Here is a 24,776-nt window from a genome sequence, read left to right as displayed (position 1 = left end):
ATAAGTGCCAGCTACTTTTTCCATTTGGATCTATCTTTGTGAGTTATCTTTTCCAACAACGACAGTCATTAAAAGCAATTATTGAAATAAACTGAACTTAGAATCAAGCCTTCAAATCACTGTACAAGTGTTAATCCAAGGCTTTCAAAAAATGAAGCATGTTCAATCATGTTCTCTTACTAAAAACAGTATATTTTGGTGAGAACAAAAAGGTTTTTTAGACCACTAAAAAACTGAAAATACTTAATCTTTATCTGAATCTTTTTTTGTTGTTTTGTACACAATAAATATAAATAGTAACATGTGCATGGAATTTATAAATATATACATATATGTGTATACACACACACACACACACACACAGTGTGTGTGAACTAAAATTTTTTACTAACAAAGACATGAGATCAAGAATTTGAAGACCACTGGTATAGAAATTAGAAGTACAGCAATGACATCTGATTGAAACTACTAAAGAGATTGCTTTTAGTCATTTCTATAAAAAGATGGGCACCAGATTCATCATCCAGAACATGCCAATGTGTCTACAGGAAAATGAGATTCAATTTGCACCATTCCATTTTCCAGGAACTTAATCTGTTGTAAATTCTAACATGCTGTATTTTGTAAATGTATTCTCCGAAAAGCAGAAGCAATCAGGAGTCACTAAACTATATTCGTGAACAAATAAATGATTTTTTGATTAGTCACCACTTTAAACTACTCAGAGTTTTTATTTTTCTTCATCTATAAAAATAATCAATGCTGCTATTTTTATGAAGTTTAGAAACTTAGATGTATATTTTTTCTAGCAATTGTTTTTCCCTTTTCTTATATTACTAATTATTTTAAAAACACTATGTTGATAAGAATTTTTATCATACACACACACACACACACACACACACACACACACACACACACACACACACACACACGAACCTCAATCCTAGCACTGTGTCTGGCACATAATAGGAATTAAATAAATGTATACTGACTATTTTATTGACTTATATACCACAGTTTGGTATAAAGTAGAGCTATCTTGGAGTTACTAAAACACCAAAATAATTTCATCCAAAGGTTCTTTTACCCATGAGGCAGTTCATGGCAGAGTACTGTTCTCCAAACACAGAATCATTCCTGTTTCTATGCCTTTCCTCTTATCGTCTCGAAAACAAATCTCTTTGCTTATCTAAGTCCCACACTCAACTCATCTTTCATGTGTGAAGTTACTCTTTCAAATCCAAGGATAAAATTATATGCCTACACGTATTTACAAATTCCATACAAATATTACTATATTCATATTTTATATAAGTTACAAAACAAACAAAAATATGAATGCCTCTTGTTGTTTATTCTTCATTTCTGAAGAGGACCAATGACTTCATGGGTGAAGTCATAACTCCTATGTGAATTGCATTTCAGCGAGGCAAAGTTACATAACGTCATCAGTTTGACTAGCTCTTTGAGAGTCACTGAAGTCCAATGGCAAGATGACTGGTGATGGCCCAGGATGCAGTGCATGATCTTGGTGCCCTGACCAAGCTCTAAGCGCTCCATAGCCTCTGCTTCAGCAACCTTCAAGGCCATTGGAACAAGTTGTTTTCATCCACCTATTCCATGGGGAGGAAGTCTTCATGTGTTTGTGGTAGTAACCCCCTAACTTACCGACAGATTTAGGGCCCATTGGTTACACTCAAACTGGTCTAGCCTGTCTGCTGAGACTGTCTATCAGGGTGTGCCTGCTGCACGTACTATATAGCTGCTTTTTTTTTTAGATCTTAAACATATCCCATTTATTTAACAATAAAACCAAAAAAATATATAGATACTAATACATTAAACCAAAAGCATAAACAGTAAAACACAACACACATGTAAACCTAAGTCACGCTTTCCCACTGACTCATTCAGTATCTACAGTGAAGTGTAGGCATACATTGGCAGGGGCCTGGTAGGAAACATACTCTAGCTTCTTGGAACCACAAGGTGAGAGCTGAGTGCCAGCTAGACATCAAAGGGGGAGAAGCAGCTCTGAAAAGGGTTCTGCAAGCACTTACACCAGAGGTGTTGGTCCTCCCTAAATATCCCATACACCCCATTTCTATAATAGTCTAATATTTAAAGTGCTGGCATATATATCTTCTCATATGACACTTATAATAAACTACATAAGTATTGAAGGCATTATTATTCTCTTCCTACTAGCTTAAAAGTCTTTAGAGGCAGGAATCCTACTTTATGATCTTTATCTCTACCCTAGCAGCAAATGTAGAATATTGCATGTAGCAGGAGTTGAAAAAATGTTTGCTGAATGAATATTCATTTTACACCTAAGACAGATACGCAGAAAAGTTAGAAGAACTACCTAAGACCAAAATCAAATCTACCAACAAACATTTGTTAAGATCTGGGGATACAAAGACAAAAGAAAACTTTCCCAGTCATCAAATAGCTTACATTCTAACAGTGGAGACTCTGTGTGTGTATAAAATATATAAATTTATAAAAATTATGTGTAAAGTATATAAAATGGGAAGGAAGTGCACTAGCTGTTGGGAGAATCAAGAAAGTTTTCATGTAAAAGATCGTCCTTGGGTCCTTTCAATTATAGAAGATGGTGTGTCTTCTCAAAGCTAATCATCTTGAGCTCTTTGAATCAATCCTGGTAATACAGTTTGGCTCACTGTGATCATCTTGATAAGGAATGATGTTTTCATTCATGTTTCCATCACTGAAAGGGGAGATGGGTTAACTCATCAAGACAATTATGAGTGTCTTAGTGTTAACCATTTTTATTTTTATTATTATTATCATTGAGTTAACTATGAATGTCTCAACTTCTCCAATCATACCAATACTCTCATTTTCCTTTCATGAGCCATAGTTATTGCCACCTGCTCATCTGCCAGTTCTGTCCTTCCTGCTTAGAATGCTTTCTCTCCTCCATCTCTTAAGAGTATCTGAATGTTACCCAACTATCAGGTCTAGCTTCAAACATTCCCTTGCCTTCAGACCACAATAACCTATTGTTTCTGTAGAACTCCTATTGTACTTCACATAGTCAGGAATATACAGTTGACCACCTAAGCATTCATCCCAAAATATTATAACCTATGTGAGGGCACAAAACAGATCTTAAATTTTTCTATCCTGTTCAGGAATGTTTAACCTAGGGCCTATGAACGTTTTTTTAATACTTTGATAATTTTATTTCAATGGAATTGGTTTCGTTTGTAATCCTCTGTATTTTAATTTATGGATTTAAAAACACTACTATGAGAAAGGGTCCATAGGCTTCACCAGATTGCCAAGGAGGCCATAACACCAAAAAAAGTTAAGAACCCTTACTCTACAGCACTGAATACCACTCCAAACATACAGCAAATAATCAAATGTTGGTCAATTTATTTCTACTTATATGGACATTTCCATTCCCTAAAATAGATTGGAGGAGGGCAGTAAAAATGAACTTGTTTACTAATTCAGTTTCAGTTTTATATATTCTCATAAGCCATATTTCAAACTTTAGACAGTTCTCTAGTCAAATCTCCAAACACAGATAATTTGATTCAATATAAAGACTATTTTAGAACTTACCATATGATGAATGCTCTACAAAGCACTTTGCCCTGTGCAAGGAAAGCTAAATGTTTATTTGTATCATGTAATATATATCAGCAATATTCAATAAATGACATTAATCTATTCATGGTCACTTCCATTTTAAGTTGCATACATTATGTCTTAAAAAAAAACCTACCTCTGAAGGCAGTGAGAGAATGCAGAAGGTAGTAACTGATTTACAAATCAAATCATTTGGCAAATAATGTTATAAATGAATGATTATTTACTCATAACTTACCTAGGGTTGACTTCAAGATGGTAATTACTTGCAATTGTGCTGATTTCAATTTTCTTTTTGGATGGGGTCTGTGTAGAAAATATATATATATATATACATATACTAAATATATTTCAAAGATTAATTTTTAGATTAAAGACAAGGAATTATTCCCTAGTGTCACTTTTACGATGTAAAAGACCCAGCTTAGGAGTAGCTAACCCAACCCATTCCAAATATATATGTAATCAATATGTACTCTACCAACTTTATAGAGTTCTTATGAGAAAATAAAGGACCAGAATTAGTATATTACTTGTTTCATATACCTCAATCAGTTCAATTCAAGTACTCACTTAATAACATCAAAGGTGATATGGATGAATGTATAATTTTATACTTGGGTTTGGAAAAGTAACTTCACACATGCAAGATGAGTTGAGGCTGGTTGGTAGTTTATTTGACAATGACCTCAAATTTTTAGTGGATTTCATTTAACCATCAGCTACTCTACAGGGTTTCAAGGAGGACTCCACAAATATCCTATCTCCCCCAGGATAAACTCATCACCTGAAATCTCACCATCTGGGAGACATCTTCTAACAGGTTCCCTCTCCCCTCTGCTTAGAGAGCTGGAAAGCTGAGCAATGAAATCCGCCCAAGATCTTCCTCCATAAAGGCTTCAGACTTTTCCAGCTAACTTCATTTCCCATCAGCTGCTCCACTTGGTTTTGACTACTGGAACCTTTTATGTGTTGTCTTCCTCCATTAGATGGTAAGCTCCTTGAAAGGCAGGGACTATCTTTCTTATTTGTTACTTCCAACACTTAGACTAGTGCCCGACACATAGCAAGCACTGAAATGTTTACTGACTGACTGAATGTAAACTTAACAGAAGTCAACAGTGCCATGTTATTGTTGTTGTTGTTTAGTCATGTGTGACCCCACTTGAGGTTTTCTTGGCAAAGATCCTGGAGTGTTTTGCCATCTCCTTCTCCACCTCCTTTTGCATGTGAGGAAACTGAAGCCAACAGGGTTAAATGACTTGCCCAAGGTCACACAGCTAGTAAGTGTCTGAGGCCACATCTGAATTCAGGAAGATGAGTCTTCCTAACTCCAGGCTCAACACTTTATCCACTATGCCACCTAACTGCTCCAACAATGAGATACAAACAGTCACAAGAGAGTATGTGCTTTTAGGCTACATTAAGGGAAATATCATAGTACATGAAGAGACAGTACCATTATACTATGCCCTAATCAAAGTACACTTAAGTTTAGTGTGTTCCATGATAAATGATAGCTGTCTTTAACCTATAAAAGAGATTTAGACCTCTATTTGGTCTGAGAAGAACAAACTAGAAGCCATAGGGAGTTGGTGCAAAGATATAAATTTAGGCACACGCACATACATTTACCTTCCATAGACTTGATAAATTTTTAAAGTCTCAATTACATATATGTATGTCCATATACACATGTGTGTGTACATAAAGACTAATTATATATATAACCTTCCTAATAATCAGATCTCCTTGAAGAAGATGTAATGCCTCAGAAGGTAGGAAGGTAGTAAGTTCCCTTCACTATGACTCTGCAATGGCAGATTTCAGCTCATTGTAAAGAAAAACTTCCTTTAATAACTAGAGTTGTATAAACATACTAACTAGAGTATGACTCATGAGAGATTAGCAAAGGGTGGATGAACATTTTGGACACATAATAGGCAATCTTATTCACATGGTGGTTAACATTTATACAGATACTTAGGGTTGCAAAGAACTTTATTTCACTTAATCCTAATAACCACCATGCAGGGTAAGTACTACTACTGTTCTCATTCTACAGATGGAGAAATCGTTAATTATACAGAGGTAATCACAAAGCAATTATGTGTCTTACCAGCAAGAATCAAAACTTGGTTTTTAACAATTGAGAGAATTAGAGAAGGCTCCATAAAGAAGATGCCATCTAGTTGAGCCCTAACAATGTTCAGCAGAGATTGTGTGTGTGTGTGTGTGTGTGTGTGTGTTCATCCTTCATTGCCAAAGATCATACCATCAGAGAAACGATGACATGACTTGCACTTGATTTTGTTTTGAGTGAGGTCGGGCTGTGCAGGTCACCAGTCTCACTTCTCCTCCACAGCCATCTGAATCCAGCGACCAGATATTCATCAGGATGACTGGAGATGGCCCAGGATGAGGCAATTGGGTTTAAGTGACGTGCCCAAGGTCACACAGCTGGTGAATGTCAAAAGTCTGGGGCGAGAATTGAACTCAGGTCCTCTTGACTCCTGCACTGGTGCTCTATCCACTGCACCACCTAGCTGCCCCCCAGCAGAGACAGAGCTGATGATGAACTTAGGGCTACATATATAGATTCAGAAGTCACTTATGTAAAGATTATAGATAATTCATGGGAACTTCTCCTGGGAGAAAGCATACAGAAAAAATAAGAGAACCCAGAACAAAATCTTGGGGGTGACCCACAACAATGTGATGGAAAATGAATGAGGACCAGGCAAATGAGATTAAGAGGGACCAGTAATAATCAGTACAAGAGCCAGGACATAATATTTCAAGGGAAGAGAAGTTTCCCAAAGGAAAATTGTACTTGAGAGTGTCAAAATCTGCACAAGTCAAGGAAAAATAAATGCAGGAAAAAAGCCATCAGATTTAGGAATTAATAAATAGATCACTGGCATTAGATCACTTTAATAAAGAAATTTCAGAAGAGTAGTAGGGCTGAAAGCCACATTTCAAGGAAATTGAGATGTGGGTGGTGAGGAAGTGGAGAAATATCTCCACAACTTCCTACAGACTGCTCTATAATGGAATGCCCTCCCCTCCTCACCTGAGCTCTTAAGCTGTGTAAGGTGCCTTCAGAGCTTAGCTCAAATGCCATCTCCTACAGGAAGTGCTTTACTTATGCATATGTGTACATGTTTTATCCTCTAATAGAATTTAAACTTGAGGATGGGAAGAGATTTGTTTTTATCTTTTGCCATGGTCACACACACACACACACACACACACACACACACACACACACACACACACACACACCACCGCCACCGCCACCACCACAATGACTAACAACAGTGTTTACATTGCTCAGTGATCTAAATGGTCTATATATATGTTTGAGAACATCAAGTGATTTCTTCTATGAAGTCTTTCTTGATAACCTCTATTCCTAAGTAATTTTTCTGAACTCTTCATAGCACTTTGTTCAACTGTATGAATTTATATTTTACTGTTTATTAATTATATCTGTGTACATCTCTCCTTTTTGATTATAAGACCCCAATGACAGAAATGTGGTCTTTAAAGTTCTTTTCAGTTCTAAATTCTATCATTCTGTCTTGTAGCTAAGATATACAACATTATATGACATAAGAACTAGTATTTATATAACACTCTAAGGTTTACAAAGCATTGTACAAATGCTATTTCATTTTATCCTCACCACAACCCTAGCAGGGAAATGGTATTATAATACCCATTTTACAGATGAGGAAACTAAAGGCAGGTAGAAGTTAAGTGACATGCCCAGGGCCACAGCTGGCAAGTATCACAATCAGGATTTGAACTCAGGTCTTCCTAATTCCAAGTCACCAATTAACTGTTTGTGAAGTGTATTAAGAGTTCAATCTGGATTGGTTTCTTATACCCAGGAGCTGCATCTTATCTGAACTTTTACTTCTCCTTAACAAGTGCAGTACACTGAATAATGTCTACCTTGTATATAATAGGGGTTTAACAAATGTTTATTGAGCACCGTGATCAGTTAAGATACACAGAGAGGCACTCAAAACAATGACTGAGGCACATGTGGGAGGAAACTGTAACTTTTAACTTTTACAAATACAGAAACTAAGGTTCACATATCTCTCTGATATATCACACCTGGATGTGACATACATATAGGTGCAGTAAAATGGAAACAATAGTGGATTTGGAGACAAAGGACTTGGATTCAAATCTTGACTCTGCCATTTTTTGCATGGCCTTGAGAAAAATCCTTTAACCTTTCTGAGCTTCAGTTTCCTTATCTGCAAAATGTGAGGGCTGGAAGACCTTTAAAGTGCTTTCCAGAAACCTGCGAAGTTAAGTGAATGCCTATCTACAAATACATGAAGATTCTCAGAGATAAAAGAACTTACTGTGATGGTCTGATGTTCAATCCTTAGCTTTTCTACCCCAGCTCCGTATAGTTCCCTTAGGAGACACATAATTCTCGTCTTTTTTCCAGCACCTGATGGTCCATACACCAAGAGATGAGGGAAGTCCCCACATTGTACCTGGAAAAAGCAAAGAAATAATTATTTTGACATATCTCCTTGTGGGAAAAGTTATACATTTATTCCCTGTAAAGTTAATTTCAGTTAACGTAGAGAATTTTTAAATAATAAACTATTCCTGAAAATGCAACTACAAAATATGAACTTCCAGAAGATGAATGTGAAACCTCAGTCTAATCATAAGCATCATAGAATCTTGAGTTGGAAGGGATTTCATAAAATCTCTATTTCAAATTAGACCCCCACAAAAAGTTCCATCTACCAGATCCCCAATACATATGTTTCCAAGCTCTAATAGAAGATCTTTGATATGGTAGTCATTAACTCCTATAGGAACTAGTTCCATTAAGTTTTTTCCTTATACTCCAATAGACTTGGACATCACATGCCTTTTCATTCTGGATGGCTCTTCATTCATGTCTTCTCTTAAGTTCACCAGAGGGGCTCTACGTACCACATTAGAGGGATTTACTTTCTTCTGGGACTATGAACCTACCAATGGAACATTTGACTGACTATCCCTTTACTAACCCTCACGTTCACCACATGCCTAGGTCATCTTCAATCCTATCATACATTTCCCTGATCCTAATCCTTTATCCAGGAAATTTTTCTTCACAGTTACTTATTTGGCATATATCATAGACAGTCTATAACCATCACACACCTGCCTCAGAATTGTCCCTCTATGTGACATTCATCTTCAGTTCTACAGAGACTATTGTGTCTTTTGTCTGAAAACTATATACCACTGGTAGAGTGCTAGTATTAAAAAAGATGGGCCTTTGTCTATGGGAGAAACATGGAGTCATTAAAGGAGTTTTCCAATTTTAATTCAGCTTGCTCTGTTTCTGTTTAATTTTGGGCCCAACTCATTGTCCTTTCACTGTCTGTTCCTGCTACACACATACACATATGTATTCACAAATGCACACATGCATGAACACACATGCTCACACTCCACTTTCACTTTTCTGGCTGTCATATTACATTGCTGAATAATACAGAGGATGTGGAGTGTATAATGTGTGCACACATACATATGCATACGTACACACAAACGTACACATGTACCCACACATACTGATGGACAAATTCTACATAATGTCCAACTACATGCCATAATATGAAAAACAATCTTCATTCACTTGTTTTTCCAATGGGGGAACAAGCAGGCTTTTCCAAGCAGTATTCTATGACCTCATGAAACTGACTAAAAGATGCAACAAATAAAAGTTCCCACTCTGCTTGTTTGTTGAATATAAAATTTACATTTGACTGAATACATCAAAACACCATCCTAAAGACTTTCAACAAAGCATTTTGCACCCATATATCAAACCATTTAAGATTCCTTGAAAGATATAACACAGATAACCTTATTCAATCATCCTCTGATCACAAACATCAAGCAAGACATAAAACATACAGATATACGCTCTCCAAAGGTATTCACTAGTGTAATGGAAGAGATCCAGCAAAGAATCCAAGTCAAAGAGGGATTTCCCAAGGATAGTCATTTCCTCCTGCTTCTATGTGCAGACAATACTGTGTTATGTTACATCAAACCGTAAAATACGACAGGGCCTTCCGGAAGAAACATGTAACCACTCAAAAAGGGTTTCCTAATAGAGAATCAAAATGTCGGTAATTTCTCCCCACTGTTCCCAGTTCTGCCTTCTGAAGTCAAGCAACACAATTCAAAACCACCTTCCACATAACCACCTTCAATGCTTGAAGACAGTAGTATCTCTACCAAATTTTTTCTTTTTTTTCCATTTAGGCTAAATGTCCAGGATTCCTTCCACTTGGGGATCTTCACAGGGCATTAGTCTTCTCACTATCCTGGTCAACCTTCTCTGCTCCTGAAATCATCAATTTCCTTCCTAAAACTGAGTCACAGAGAACTGAATATAATGATGCAGCTTTATTCATATCAGAATACAATTACTTTCTCTTTTAATTCTAAAAGTAGACACTTCACTGATATTAACTCATTTTAAGACCAAATTAACTTTTTTCTGATTATGTCACATTTTTGAGTCATACAGAAGTTGTAGTACATTAAAATTGCCAGACATTTTTTAGATGACCTGTCTTCCCTTTCTAAACTTACTTTCTCACACTATTAAAGTAAAAATGGAAGAAACATTTATTAAGTGCCTACTGTGTGCCAAGTATTGTGCTAACCACTTTTACAAATATAATCTCGTTTGATCCTCACAACAACCCAGTAGGTGCTTTTATGCCCACAGCTAGGAAATATCTGAAACACGATTTGAACACAGGTCGGAAGACTAGCACTTGATCCACTGAGCCACCTGGCTCCCTATAATAGAGGGAAAGGATTAAATGCTCTACAAGGCCAAAGAAAAAGCAAAGCAAAATAATCTAATCCCACTGTAGTATTATTTGTCATTATATACAGTTACTGTGTAAATTCTGAGAAGAGAGGCTCAAGCATATCTCATTAAATTTTTATAAAATTAGAGTTAGTAGGTATGTTGGAAGTGATGAATTCATTTTGAGAGGTATCATGGTTCAGTGAAATGAAGCGTAAACTGAAATCCAGAAGACTTGGGTTATATGTAGGTTCATCTCTACCATTAACTATATGCTATGTGACCTTAAGTTATTTAACCTTGTTAGGATTCAAACTTCCTCATTTTGCAAAATGAAGACAGATTAGAGAGTTCCAGTGTTCTTTCCTAATTTAACATGATGATTTACTTCAATCTCATAATTTTATAGATAATAGTTACATAGCATTTTAAGGTACACAAAGCACTTTAAATATATTATCTCATTTGAGAGAAGAAATGTTTTTTTGTATCCTATAACTGATGCTTTTCCCACTACAATATGCTACCTGCCAGAGGCAACCAAATGAAGACTTAATTAAAAATAACAAAGTAACTATAAATTGTCTCTGTAACCATTCTTGAAATTAGGCAACAAAAGCCATACTTCATAAAATGTTCTATAGTAATATAGTTAATCAACACCCAGATTCAACTCTGAAAATAATAAGCAAAATACACTGAAGTGAGATTTGTAGACCTTATTTCAGTGTTTAAGTTTTGGTAAATTAGAACAGTGAGAACAATGAATCCCCTGAAGTGATCACATTATTTGAACTCACACTATTTCAAGTTATAATTATATGTAAAAATGTGATACCATATTTGGTTCCAGTACAATGGAAATATTCAATGAAAAAAATTTAAATAAGTTTTTTTATCTGTTTATTAACAAAAAGCAAAGGATAAGAAAAATGTATTTTTGATTCAGGTTTGTTACAAAGTAACTACTACAAAAAAGTAGTTTAAAAAGGCAAAATTTTCAAAACGAAAAAAATAGTTAATATCATAACCTAAATTATTAAGACTATTCCAATGATATGACAAAAACATTAGTATAGGCATTTAAAATATTTTAGCAGCACAGACTAAATTGCCTCCTCTTTCTTTAAATCTTCATATAAACACTAATAGGGAAAGATGGAGCTTTATCCACATCCTCACATTCCCACACAACCAAATAGTTGAATGGCCTGGGGTCTTTTCTAAAATTAGAAATGCTTTAAATGTGACATTTAAATATATCTTTTCAATATTTTTCAAAAAGTGCACTAAGATAACTTGGAAATCACACTTTGAAAAGAGCATGTCACTCATGCTTTCTTATCTGACTACTAAAGAACTGATCAGTTTTAGTCTCTCAGAGCACAAGGATTTCAAGGTCAATAAACAAGTATTGGTTTGAATTTAAAATACTCTTCTGCATTACCTCCCAATAGGTGTTGCGTTAGGTGATCCTTAGATACTCTAAATCCAGGTTGAGGTTTTTTCTTTCTTTCTTAGAAACAAATTTTGGAAGGTATACTTTTCTAGCATAACTTTGTTCCATCAAAATCAAAACTTTGCTGATCAGTGTATCCACTTTTAAGTGTTTTCTTCAAAACATCAGGTTATTTAGCTTTTGTGTTTCCATTCTTTCACCTCCTTAAACAAGCCTGAAGCTTTTATATGACTGTCTGCTCTAAAAGGAACACATTTTTACTGCAATCTTCGATCCATATTGCTAAATTGTAATACGTATATTCCTTCTAGTCTGAAAACCACAAAAAGTTGATGCTTTTTTGTCTTTTATTTTGACTTCATATTTTATGATATTCTGTACTGTAAATTCAGATATATCAACATCCTGTCTTATTTCAGAGTTACTATTACTATGGTCATGCCATTCAAATATATGTCTTTTGTTCTAATTCTAATAAAAGGCTTCTCTTTTCTGCACTGCCAGTGTTTCCATCTGAAGTGTTCTTCCTTTTGGTGCTTTTGTTAAGAGCTGTTTTTTAAAAAATTAACACAACCATTGGGAATATGAAACTATCACATTCACATGCTACAAAAGGGATGTGTAGTAGGTGGCATGTTAAAACCCTCAACTAACTTGCACAAATGACATTAATTGAATTTTGGCTCACATTAAACGCAACCTGGTATCATCTCATAATTTACACTAAATCAAATTTCATATTATTTGAACTTGCATTAATTACAACCTAGCCATATTACAAATCAATCCTATTATGTAAGGTCAATATGGTGTATAATATTTTTCAGGTATGAATAAGTTATGCTTGTCTCTTTATGCAATTAGGCTTTCTAAAAAATTTTTACATGAGATTTTTCTTCTAAGATCTTATGATACTTGAATATTCTCAAACGATAGCAAAACACAATCATAATTGGAAGGAACCTCAGAAGCCACTTAGTCTACCCATTAGTGATAAATAATGTCATCCATAATATGCATGACAACTGATTATGGTGCCTTTGAAAACCTTTAATGAGAGAAAACTCACTAACTCCAGACTGGTCAGCTAATCGTCGTTAAGTCTTCCTTACATTAAGTTCAAATCTGCCTTGGCAACTTGCAACCCTGGCTCCTCATTATGCGTTCTGGAGCCAAGCAGAACAAATCTTATCCCTCTTCCATGCAATAGCTTTTTAAATACTTAAAGACATCTATCACAAACTCCCTAAGTTTTCTCCTTCCCCACAGGTTAACACATCTCCAGTTCATTCAGATCATCTTCATATGGCAGGATCATGAGGTCTTTCACCATCTTAGTTTTCCTGCTCTGGAAAGGTTGCAGCTAATTAACGCCCTCCTTAAAATGTGGCACTCAAAATTAAACACAATATCCTAGACATGGTCTGAGGAAAATAGGTATAGAAGCTTTATCTCCTCCCTGACCTGGGACATTATGCCTCTCATAATGCAGCTTAAGAGTGCACTGGATGAACTGGCTTTCCATATCACACAAACGACTCATACTAAGGAAGATGGCAATGAATCTTCCTTATTCTCACAATGATTCTAGTCTCAGAAACCATGCATAAGGCCTTCAAGCCAATGCCTTCCCAGCTTTCTTGTTAGCAAGACAAATCTTTTCTGTGACACACCCCTAAAGGATCTATCTACTAAGAAGAATCAAACAGGATACAGGAAATAGAATTCTAACAAAACATGGCCAAGGTCACCACCCTAGCCAGTCAAAACTTCCCACAGGGCTTGGTAGGGTCCCCATCAGCTCCTAAGCTTATTTAAAAATATTTCCCAAGGTTATCTGTCCTTCAGCCTGGGTCTACCTCTTACCTTTGGAGATAAATTTGAGTTTTGTAAACAATCAAAATTACTCAGAGCCAAGTCAAGTAGATAAAGTGACTGAGCCTCCGAACATCACTATTTTGGATCAAAACCAAGATGTAACTATAAAATAACAAGATGAATTTCCGTATGTGGCTCATAAGTTGGCTCTGAAGGAAATTATAAAAGCGAAGTTCTGAAAATGTTTTAAGCAACTGCAGTATTTTTAAAAATAAAAATGTAACTAGGTTACCACCTCAAAGAAATATTCTTTTAAATCAGGGGTTCTTAATCTTTTTTGTGTCATGGACCTGAAATCTATACACCTCTTCTTAGAATAATATTTTTAAATGGATAATAAAACGTACAATTACAACATTAAAATACTTATCAAAATACTACCAAAAGAAGTTCACAAAACCTAAGAATTCCTAATCAGATTCATAAGTTTGGGCTGCTGGTGCAATGTGACTCCTGATTAAGGCAACAGAATAATAAACTATGTTCAAGAAGAAAAGATTAGGTGGGAGAAGTATGGCAACAATTGAAAAATTAAGATGCTATGGAAATTTAAGTTATATAGATCAAAAAAGTGTTCACCTATGCAGCAATCTTTGGACCTGATGTGAGACAAAAGTATAGTAATGAGCATTTGGGTGCAAATCAAAGATCAATATAATGATGGAAGTAAAATACAGGCTGCTAGGACATCTGAAAGAAATGGATATGAATTCACAACATAGATCACAATGCTGACAGCTGAGGTAAGATACATACCTGTGATGGCAGACATCATCTATTCACATATTTCCTGGAGGCGCCTTTCTACTTAAAGCAGAGCAGCTAAAAAATTACTGATTTGTTTTGATTTTTTTTTTAGAAACAAAGGAGGAAACAATGACAGATATTATTATTCTGGACTTAATTCTGACAAATAAGGAAGAACTCATTGATAACATCAAGAAGATAAAAACCTTAGAATGAAGTAGCCAAACAGTCTTGCAGTTTGTCGTAGATAAGGCCAGGGATTTTGAGAACAGTCTGGATTCTATTCTATCCAATACAGAAGAGTGATTTCAAATAGTTCAGAGATTATGTAAAACTTCATAGCCTGAGACAGGGCAATCAGCTTTAGAAGTTTGAAAATCTCTCAAGATTAAAAACCTATAGATGCAAAAAACAAAATGAAGCCTGGCTCCCAACCAAGAGCCACTGCTCTCCTTTTACTTCTTCCCCATAGATTTTTGCAGATAGTTGCCAAAATAACCTTCTGAAAACAAAGCTCTGTCATTTCCCTGTCCAAAATCCTGCAGTGAATGCCAATGGAGTCAAGTTCAAACTCAGCAATCTGGTATCCAAGGCACTTTGTAAGATAGTCCCAATCTGCTTTTCAGTTTTCTCTTCAGGTTTTCTCATGTAATTTACACTTTAGCCAAACTGGACAACTTGCCCCTCTCTCCCCACAACTGGCTAGACAAAAAGGAACATTTCAGCTTCATGCTTCCCTTCTTCTGAAAGAACTCTTGAACAGTGAAAACTATACTGGACTTGGGAATGAGGAGGCCACAGTTTCATCTACGAGGTTTGTTAGTTGCGATTACAGGAAAGTCACTTAATCTTTCAAACCTTAGTTTCCTCAGCTGTAGATCAGGGGACAGGAGTTGGACCTGTAATTTCACTGGTATAAAGAATTCTCCAGTGAGGAAACTCTAACGAACAGGTCAGCACTTTATCTCTAATTTACATTCTTATACTTGCAGAGACCACTGAAATGTTAAGTGACTTACCCAGATTGAGAAAATCAGAAATTCTTGGCTTCTAAGGAAGTTAGGTGTAAGGGTGGACAAAGCCATGGACCTGGGGTCAGGATTACCTGAGTTCAAATTCAGATCCAGTCTTAAGACATTTACTAGCTTGTGTGACTTAACTTATGTTTTCCTTAGTTTCCTCATTTGTAAAATGGGGATAATATGAGCACTTATCTACTAGGTTTGTTGAAAGAATAAATTGAATATTTGTAAAGCATTTTGAAAAACTGCTCTATAAATACTCTTATTAGTTACTATCCCCTGTTCTACATAGCTTCTCTCACCTATTTTGTAAAATCAAAATAATACTTGTACTACCTACCGTACAGGGATGCTACTAGAAAAGCTCTGAACAAATCCAAAAGTACTACATATGAATTAACATTATCCTGTTTGTCTTCTGTCACCCTTCTCCATCTCTATTCATCAGAATACTGCCCTCCTTAAATGCTACACGATGCATGTTTAACAAGTTCACAGACCCTTCACAACCAGAATTGTTCTCATCCTCTCCTGGAAAACCATAGCTTTCCCCCCCATTTTTCTTATGGCATTTATCACATTCTGCCTTGTATTACCTATGCGAATACATGTGTCCCCAGTAAACTCCGTGCCAACCCCCTCCGCCATTTGTCATGGTGCCATGGTTAACGTACATACTCAGGGGTTCACTTTTACTATCTATTTCTTAGTAACTAACACCCTGAATTCTTTTGCTAACTTGCCTCTGGGAAATCACCTAATTTTTTTTTTTCCTTCAGCTTTTCCACCCAAAAAAGAGAAAGTCTTTTGGAGAAAGGAAAGTCCTAGGTTTGAGTTTGGGGGATCGTGTCTCAAAACTTTCTTTTTCAAATAAGTTGCTAACTTGGGCAAGAAACTAGGCAAGGCAAGAAAAAGAAACACTACCTTCCATTTATCCTATACTTCTTTTGCTTATCTTTGTGTATATGTTAATCCCCTCTGAAGGAACTGTTTATTTTTTATTACGTTATAAATTATTAAAATTTACTTTTTATTATTTTATTATTACTGCTTTTCTTTGTATCCTTAGCTCTTAGCACAACGTCAGGAACACATTAAGAGCCTAATGCATGCTTGTTGATCGGCTCATCCACCTGGCAGGGAAGCAGAAGTTGGGGGTAAGGGTGGGGGTAACAAGTCTGGGGCGGGGTGGGGGTGGGGGAGCGGGAGCAGGACGGGAGGGAGTTCACAGACTGTCACCTGCGGCCCCGAAAACTCCGGCCCTTCTCCCACAGGCAGGATTAAGGGCCCCAAGGACCACCTTCCCTCCCCACCGTTCCCCAGCCTCCCGCTCACTCCTCCAGCGCATCTCCCAGACAGGGAAGGGAAATGGGGGGAAGGGGTCGGGTCCTCCCTCCCCGCCAAGGCCCAGCTCTTCCTCGTCGGTCCCCGCCCGGCCAGCAGGCCGCTCACCAGGTTCCGCAGCTGAGCCGCCTGCTCTTTGTGATAATCCAGCCGCCCCAGGGAGGTGGGCCGATACTTGTCCACCCAAAGGCTCATGACGGCTCAAATTCCCCTCCTTTGGAAGCTTAAAAACCCCGCGCCCGCGCGCCTTTCCCGCGAGCTCCAAGCCAGCTGCGTCACTGCCGGCTCCGCCCACTGAAAGCTGATTGGATGAAAGACGCGAGGCCCAAGGTGATTAACTGGGGGTGTAATGAACAAACTGACCAATGAGCGCCTGGAAACGCAAGGCTCTTCTGGGTGTTCTCGCGACAAGCCTAGCGTGAATGGGAGTCACTTTAGCGTCTATGCCCTCCCATAGCTGTTCGGGATAGGATAAAGGGAGTGAGTGAAGAGGAAAGCCATCCAATAAAAAGCAACTCCACCCCCACACTGGCCAATAAGCCCCGCCCGTCCACTGCCTCCATTTTTCTCCGCCCTATTTGGAAGGCGTGGATCGCCAAAACCCTGAGGATATACATTTTAATTGCTGAAATCTCTCAAGCTTAGGGCCTGCTGTCTAGATGTATTTTTTAAGGGCCTTGCCTTCCACCTAAATCCCGCAGGCTCTCGCTGACTGGCCAACGGTAGGTTCCAGCCCGAGGCTACCTCGGTCCCGGTTTGGATTCGGAAGCCTCGGAGTGAACGTCAATAGCAGTTGTTTCTCTTTTTGCCACAAACCACGAGGGTGTCCCCCGCCGGACGGTGGTCCTGATCCGTGCCCAGCCACCCAACCCCGAGGTCTCTGTACGACCGAGTCACTTACAAATCATGACGTCACATTCCTGCGGCTCCGGTACTTTTTGGAGAAGGAGGGAGCAGCTACAGTGAGCTCTTAGAGCTTTGTCCTCCCCCCTGGGGCAGGCTCTTTTGTGCCGAGGGCAGCGGGCCCGGGCAGGAAGGAGGCTTTGGACTGAGGTGGGCCTCTCCTCCCTTCTGCCATTTAATGTCTATGTGACTTTGGGAGAGCCATCACAACTTCTTTGGTCCAAGTTTCTCCATATTAAATAAAGGGGATTGGGACCAGATGACCTCAGTCTAAACCTTCCAACGCTAAGTCTTTGATCTTCTGAATTAAAGGGTCAGATGATCGTAGGATAATAGACCAAAGGGATTTTCAGAATCATAATATATATGAAATTTCAGGATTTAGAATGGATGGGCTGGACAAGTAGTTTGGTTTGGGGGCTTATTTTGTTTTTTTCCTCAAAAGCCACTGACATACCTGAGTACAATCTTCTGATGTTAACATGCAAACAACTGAGCATCTGTCACTCATTTTTGCTTCCTTCCCAAAAGACAAGAAAAGACCTTAGTACATCTCCACACAGGCCTAGGCATTTCTAAGAGCAGAGGCATCAATATTTTCCCTTGTCTTGAGTGGGCAAATCAACAATAACAATTCTTCTGTAAAGAGAAAAAGTTGGCAAGCACAGTCACTATTTGAAATTTAGGCCAACTCCTGCACAATGAACCAGATTTACTAGTATTCTGGAGCCCAGATGACATGCCAGAGAAAATTGTTGACAGCTGCAACATGGTGTGCCCGCTTCTAGACAGCCCAAGTGAAATCAAGGTGCTAGTTTTGCAAGGGTTTTCCTGTGGTTTGTGTATAGGAGCAGATTTATTAAAGGCAGACTGTTTACTTTGTTTCTCTTTGGTCTAACTAACATTCATTATTTACCAGACTACTGTTTAGATACTTAGTTTCTTACTATTCCTGTAGTTTACTCATTTACTGTAACAATTTAGGGATCTTAGTAACATCAAACCACTGACTAGTGTTATTACTAAAGGAAGGAATAATACATGCACTCCTGCATGTATTACCTAAATATACTGAATACTAACAATATTATTAATACAAGAAGTAATGAATCTTAGTAGCCTTTGAGCTATGTAATTGTGTCTTTTCAAGTGATGATCACACGTCTACCTTTTTACTATTCCCTGAAGATTTTTAAAAATATTAACGAGGTCAGGTTGTTGAGTTTTTTTTTAACATTAGAAATTGAAGGCAAGCCTATTAGTAGCTTTACACTCTGCAATGTGCTACTGCTAGCTAGATCTGCTATCCTGAGCTCCACACCTTATCTTGACAGCCCACCTCCCCCCCACAAACAGATATGTATATATTAGATATACATATACATATATATGTGCTTTTAAGGATACAAGCTATGATTCCATCTTCTCTCGTAGGCAGATTTTTAAAAAAATTATTAAGTGTATATGTACCAACTACTAGTCTAGCAACTAAGTACACTAATACAAACGCAAAACAGTCTCTCCCCTCAAATAACTAGCATCCTATCTGGGACATACGTACGCATATGTATAATGTACATATATGGGCACATGTAAAATAAACATAAGGTGATTTAGCTAAGATTAGAGTGCCTTCTTGCACAGAGCACTAGACTAGGTGTGAGTGAAATCATTTTGCAGATTTTCTTGTACATTTTGTACATTTTTTTTGTTTGTTTCAACCACATAATGGGATTCCCCACCTGCCATGGTAATCAGGCCAGGGTTGGGTAAGGTAAGCACAGAATGCACAAATTTGTACTATCCACCCCAAATATTCACACAGGCTATCTGTGCCCAACCTGTGGTAGAGCTTTCCAAACTTGTATTGGTCTGATCAGCCACAATCACACACACTGAAAATTCACTTTATCATGATGATGTCATTTTGGCCCTCTTTGAAAATGAAGGACAACAGCCAAACTAGATGTGGAAGCTGCTACATGGAAAAAACTAAAGGCACAGGCACTTGCCTACATAGCCTCAGCCACACATTCCAGCAACAGATGGTTCTAGATATACATGGTATTAGGAAAGCTGGTATTTCCCAAATACCCCCAGCAGAAATGCTCTATCTCTCTGCATAGATAAGTTAGTTCCAAAAACCATTGTCTCGTTTGTTTCCTTCCTGTACCCACTGCTTTGCCTTCCTTCCATATGGGACCTCTTATCCATAGAGGACCTCTGCCCAAGAGCAGAGAATAGGATGGCATCAGTCAGGCTCTGTAGCCCAAAGTACTCTACCTGTACCTGTCACAATGTGGAAGTCCCAATAGGAAAGTATTGGTTGGTAAGGAATAAGAAGCAAGAGGTAGGTCAGAGGATAAATTACCAGAGTAATTACCAAATCAAATGAGGTTCTGAGGGACAAAGAGTGTCCAAGGACCAGAAGAAAAAGTTGGGCAATACAGCACCTACCAGATCCTAAGAGGATAGCAGGAAATTAACTCTGAGGCCAAGCTAGTCTTCTGCTAAACCCCCACCCCCCAAACAACAACAACAGAAGATTAGAACCTGAGCAAAGAGTTCTTTGACAATACTATGCACTTTTTTTTTCATAAACCTAGTCTAATCCTACCCAACATGTTTGTCTGAATGCACTTCAGGTCTGAATCACAGCTGCTTCCAGCATCCCCCATATGTCAAAGAGCTGTACATAAGTGGCAGCAGAAACTGTGCTGACACAAGATAATTTTTAAAAATCGAATATCCTACATAGTCACTATTCCTAAAACCAAATTTGCTGATACTTTAAGGAAAAAAGTGAAAAACGGGAAAATTAGCATTTTTGAAATAATTTCTTAAATTACCTTAAGAGTTGAAGAAGAGAAGGAAAATGTGTTATCTTGTGGCTTCTGATGACAAAGAAATAAGGTATAAGAAAGCTCATTACCTACTAGATAAGTAGTCAAAGAATATGAAACATTTTTCAAAAGAACTGCAAGTATTAACAGCCATATGAAAGATTGCTCAAAACCACAAATAAGGGAAATGTAAATCAAAACATCACTGAGGTTTCACTTCACATCCAGCAAATGGCAAAGATAGCACTGGATAGAATTAGTTAATATTGAAAGGGCTGCAGAAAGATACACTGAAACACTGTTGGTGGAGCTATGAATTCGTCAAAACATTCTGAAAAATTGGATCCAAGCTTTCATCAGTATAGAGAGCTCCTGGGGAGGAGCTTTCTCTGCTACTGAAGACTGCTACCTTCTCTACAACTTCTCTTTGTTTCTAGAAGGGAGAAAGGCGAGAGAGAGAGAGAGAAAAAGAGAGAGAGAGAGAGAGAGAGAGAAAGACACAGATGACAAGTTTATCTTTTCTAAATTTCTGTCTTCAACTAAAGTTAGTACTTTATATCAAGGAAAAGATGAAAACCTTTCTATAAATGCGTAGCATATACATTTCTAAATATATTGGATCCTACTGGGATGTAACAATAACAATAATATGATTATTATTAATAATAATAATAGAATTGATAAAATACTTTAAGATATGCAAAGCTCTTTCCAAATGTAATCTCATCTGATCTTCACCACAGCCCTGGGAGGTAGGTGCTACCATTATCTCCATTTCCCAGATAAGGAAAGTGAGTCAGGCAAAGATTGAGGAACTAGAGAAGGGTCACAAAGCTATCAAGTGTCTGAGAAATTATTTGAACTCAGTTTTTCCTGCCTCCAAGTCTAGTGCTCTACATAACTACAGTAGAATGGTGTGTGGAAAATAATCTCTGACTGATGGTGGTGATGATGATAATGATTACCATTTATAGTGCATTAAGGTGTACAAAGTTCCATATTAATATTGCCTCATTTTAACCTGGTAACAACTCTGGTAGGTAGGTGATATCCTCATTTTACAACTGAGGAAATTGGCATTAAGTGACTTACCCAGGCTCACACAAAAAGTCAACAGCTATATATTAAGCACTTAACTATGTGCCAGGTACACTGGGAATACAAAGCAAAGGAAAAAAAAAGACAATTCCTGCTTCATGGCATTCACAATCTAAGGGAGGAGACCGCATGAAAACAACCATGTACAAACAAGAAAAAACAGAGTGAGGGGGTGGAGCCAAGATGGCGGAGTAGAAAGACGCACATACACATAGCTCTGAACCCACAACCCATAGAACATCTGTAAATAGCAACTCACTGCGAATTCTGCAGGACCAGAGGCCACAGAACATTGGAGCGAAGGAGATCTCTGTTCCAGAGGGACCTGCAAACCTCTCGCAAAAGGTCCTTTGCGCCGCAGACTGGGAGCCAAGTACAGCCCTGCCCCGGCCACGGCACCAAGAGGAGCAGATCCGAGCAGGCTTCAGGGACGGAGTCTCCAGCAACCGCGCGGGTCCCTCCACCCACAGGTGACCAGGGTCGGTGAGAGGGTCTCTTTGGCGGGTTGAGAGGGGAGTGGGGTGCCCCCATAACTCAGGCCCCCTCAGGAGGCAGAAGCGGAGGTGGGAGCAGACAGGGGCTCCCAAAGCAGACAGGAGCCTGGATCCATTGTTGAAGATCTCTGCATAAACCCCCTGAGGGAATGGAGCCTGTGAGGTGGCTCTGCCCTGACCTGAGCACCTGAACTTAATCTCACACTGAATAGCAGCCCTGCCCCCGCCAAAAGCCCTGAGGCTGGAAGCAACATTTGAATCTCAGACTCCAAGCCCTGGCTGGGAGGATCAGGAGGCGAGATGGGTGTGAGGAGAATATTCAGAGGTCAAGTCACTGGCTGGGAAAATGCCCAGAAAAGGGAAAAGAAATAAGACTATAGAAGGTTACTTTCTTGGTGAACAGGCATTTCCTCCCTTCCTTTCTGATGAGGAAGAACAATGCTTACCATCAGGCAAAGACACAGAAGTCAAGGCTTCTATATCCCAGCCCACTCAATGGGCTCAGGCCATGGAAGAGCTCAAAAAGGATTTTGAAAATCAAGTTAGAGAGGTGGAGGAAAAACTGGGAAGAGAAATGAGAGACATGCAGTCAAAGCATGAACAGCAGGTCAGCTCCCTGCTAAAGGAGACCCAAAAAAATGCTGAAGAAAATAACACCTTGAAAAATAGGCTAACTCAATTGGCAAAAGAGGTTCAAAAAGCCAATGAGGAGAAGAATGCTTTCAAAAGCAGAATTAGCCAAATGGAAAAGGAGCTTCAAAATCTCACTGAAGAAAATAGTTCTTTCAAAATTAGAATGGAACAGATGGAGGCTAATGACTTTATGAGAAACCAAGATATCACAAAACAAAACCAAAAGAATGAAAAAATGGAAGAGAATGTGAAATATCTCATTGGAAAAACAACTGACCTGGAAAATAGATCCAGGAGAGACAATTTAAAAATTATGGGACTACCTGAAAGCCATGATCAAAAAAAGAGCCTAGACATCATCTTTCATGAAATTATCAAGGAAAACTGCCCTGAGATTCTAGAACCAGAGGGCAAAATAAATATTCAAGGAATCCACAGAACACCACCTGAAAGAGATCCAGAAAGAGAAACTCCTAGGAACATTGTGGCCAAATTCCAGAGTTCTCAGGTCAAGAAGAAAATATTGCAAGCAGCTAGAAAGAAACAATTCAAGTATTGTGGAAATACAATCAGAATAACACAAGATCTAGCAGCTTCTACATTAAGGGATCAAAGGGCATGGAATAGGATATTCCAGAAGTCAAAGGAACTAGGACGAAAACCAAGAATCACCTACCCAGCAAAACTGAGTATAATACTTCAGGGGAAAAATTGGTCTTTCAATGAAATAGAGGACTTTCAAGCATTCTTGATGAAAAGACCAGAGCTGAAAAGAAAATTTGACTTTCAAACACAAGAATGAAGAGAAGCATGAAAAGGTGAACAGCAAAGAGAAGTCATAAGGGACTTACTAAAGTTGAACTGTTTACATTCCTACATGGAAAGACAATATTTGTAACTCTTGAAACTTTTCAGTGTCTGGGTACTGGGTGGGATTACACACACACACACACACACACACACACACACACACACACACACACACAGAGAGAGAGAGAGAGACAGAGTGAACAGAGGGAACTGAAGAGGATGGGCTCATATCTTAAAAAAATGAAATCAAGCAGTGAGAGAGAAATATATTGGGAGGAGAAAGGGAGAAATGGAATGGGGCAAATTATCTCTCATAAAAGAGGCAAGCAAAAGACTTATTAGTGGAGGGATAAAGAGAGGAGGTGAGAGAAAAACATGAAGCTTACTCTCATCATATTCCACTAAAGGAAGGAATCAAATGCACACTCATTTTGGTATGAAAACCTATCTTACAATACAGGAAAGTGGGGGGTAAGGGGATAAGCAGGGTGGGGGGGATGAAGGAAGGGAGGGCATGGGGAGGAGGGAGCAATTTGAGGTTGACATTCATGGGGAGGGACAGGATCAAAAGAGAATAGAAGTAATGGGGGACAGGATAGGATGGAGGGAAATATAGTTAGTCTTATACAACACAACTATTATGGAAGTCATTTGCAAAACTACACAGATTTGGCCTATATTGAATTGCTTGCCTTCCAAAGGGAAGGGGTGGGGAGGGAGAGAGGTAAAGAAGTTGGAACTCAAAGTGTTAGGAACAACTGTCAAGTAATGTTCTTGCCACTAGGAATAAGAAATACAGGTAAAGGGGTACAGAAAGTTATCTGGCCGCACAGGACAAAAGAGAAGATGGAGACAAGGGCAGAGAGGGATGATAGAAGAGAGAGCAGATTGGTCATAGGGGCAATTAGAATGCTTGGTGTTTGGGGGGGGGGAGGGGACAAAAGGGGAGAAAATTTGGAACCCAAAATTTTGTTAAAATGAATGTTAAAAGTTCAATAAATAAATTAATAAAAAGAGGGAAAAAAAAGAAAAAACAGAGTAAATTAGAGA

The 24,776-nt window shown here is 38.2% G+C and overlaps 1 protein-coding gene across 2 annotated transcripts in view; it reads right to left on the bottom strand.

Annotated features, from left to right (window-relative positions):
* Positions 1-17,897, bottom strand: part of RFC3 (replication factor C subunit 3) — a 34,945-nt gene extending 17,048 nt beyond the window's left edge. The window contains exons 1-3 of one of the 2 annotated variants that reach the window (XM_072611894.1): positions 17,847-17,897; positions 8,016-8,153; positions 3,869-3,936 (exon numbers count right to left, since the gene is read on the bottom strand). In XM_072611894.1, the coding sequence (XP_072467995.1) occupies positions 3,869-3,936; positions 8,016-8,084 (137 nt within the window). In that variant the 5' untranslated portion in view covers positions 8,085-8,153; positions 17,847-17,897. Of the gene's footprint in view, positions 1-3,868; positions 3,937-8,015; positions 8,154-17,053; positions 17,260-17,846 lie in introns of those variants that run through there. The other variant, XM_072611893.1, reaches the window with a different exon arrangement.
* Between the last annotated feature and the right edge of the window lie 6,879 nt (positions 17,898-24,776).

This window comes from Notamacropus eugenii, chromosome 5 (genome assembly GCF_028372415.1).
Source record: "Notamacropus eugenii isolate mMacEug1 chromosome 5, mMacEug1.pri_v2, whole genome shotgun sequence".
NCBI lineage: Eukaryota > Metazoa > Chordata > Mammalia > Diprotodontia > Macropodidae > Notamacropus > Notamacropus eugenii.
The sequence above is the reverse complement of the archived record's forward strand: the minus strand, read 5'-3'. Positions and strand labels throughout refer to the sequence as shown.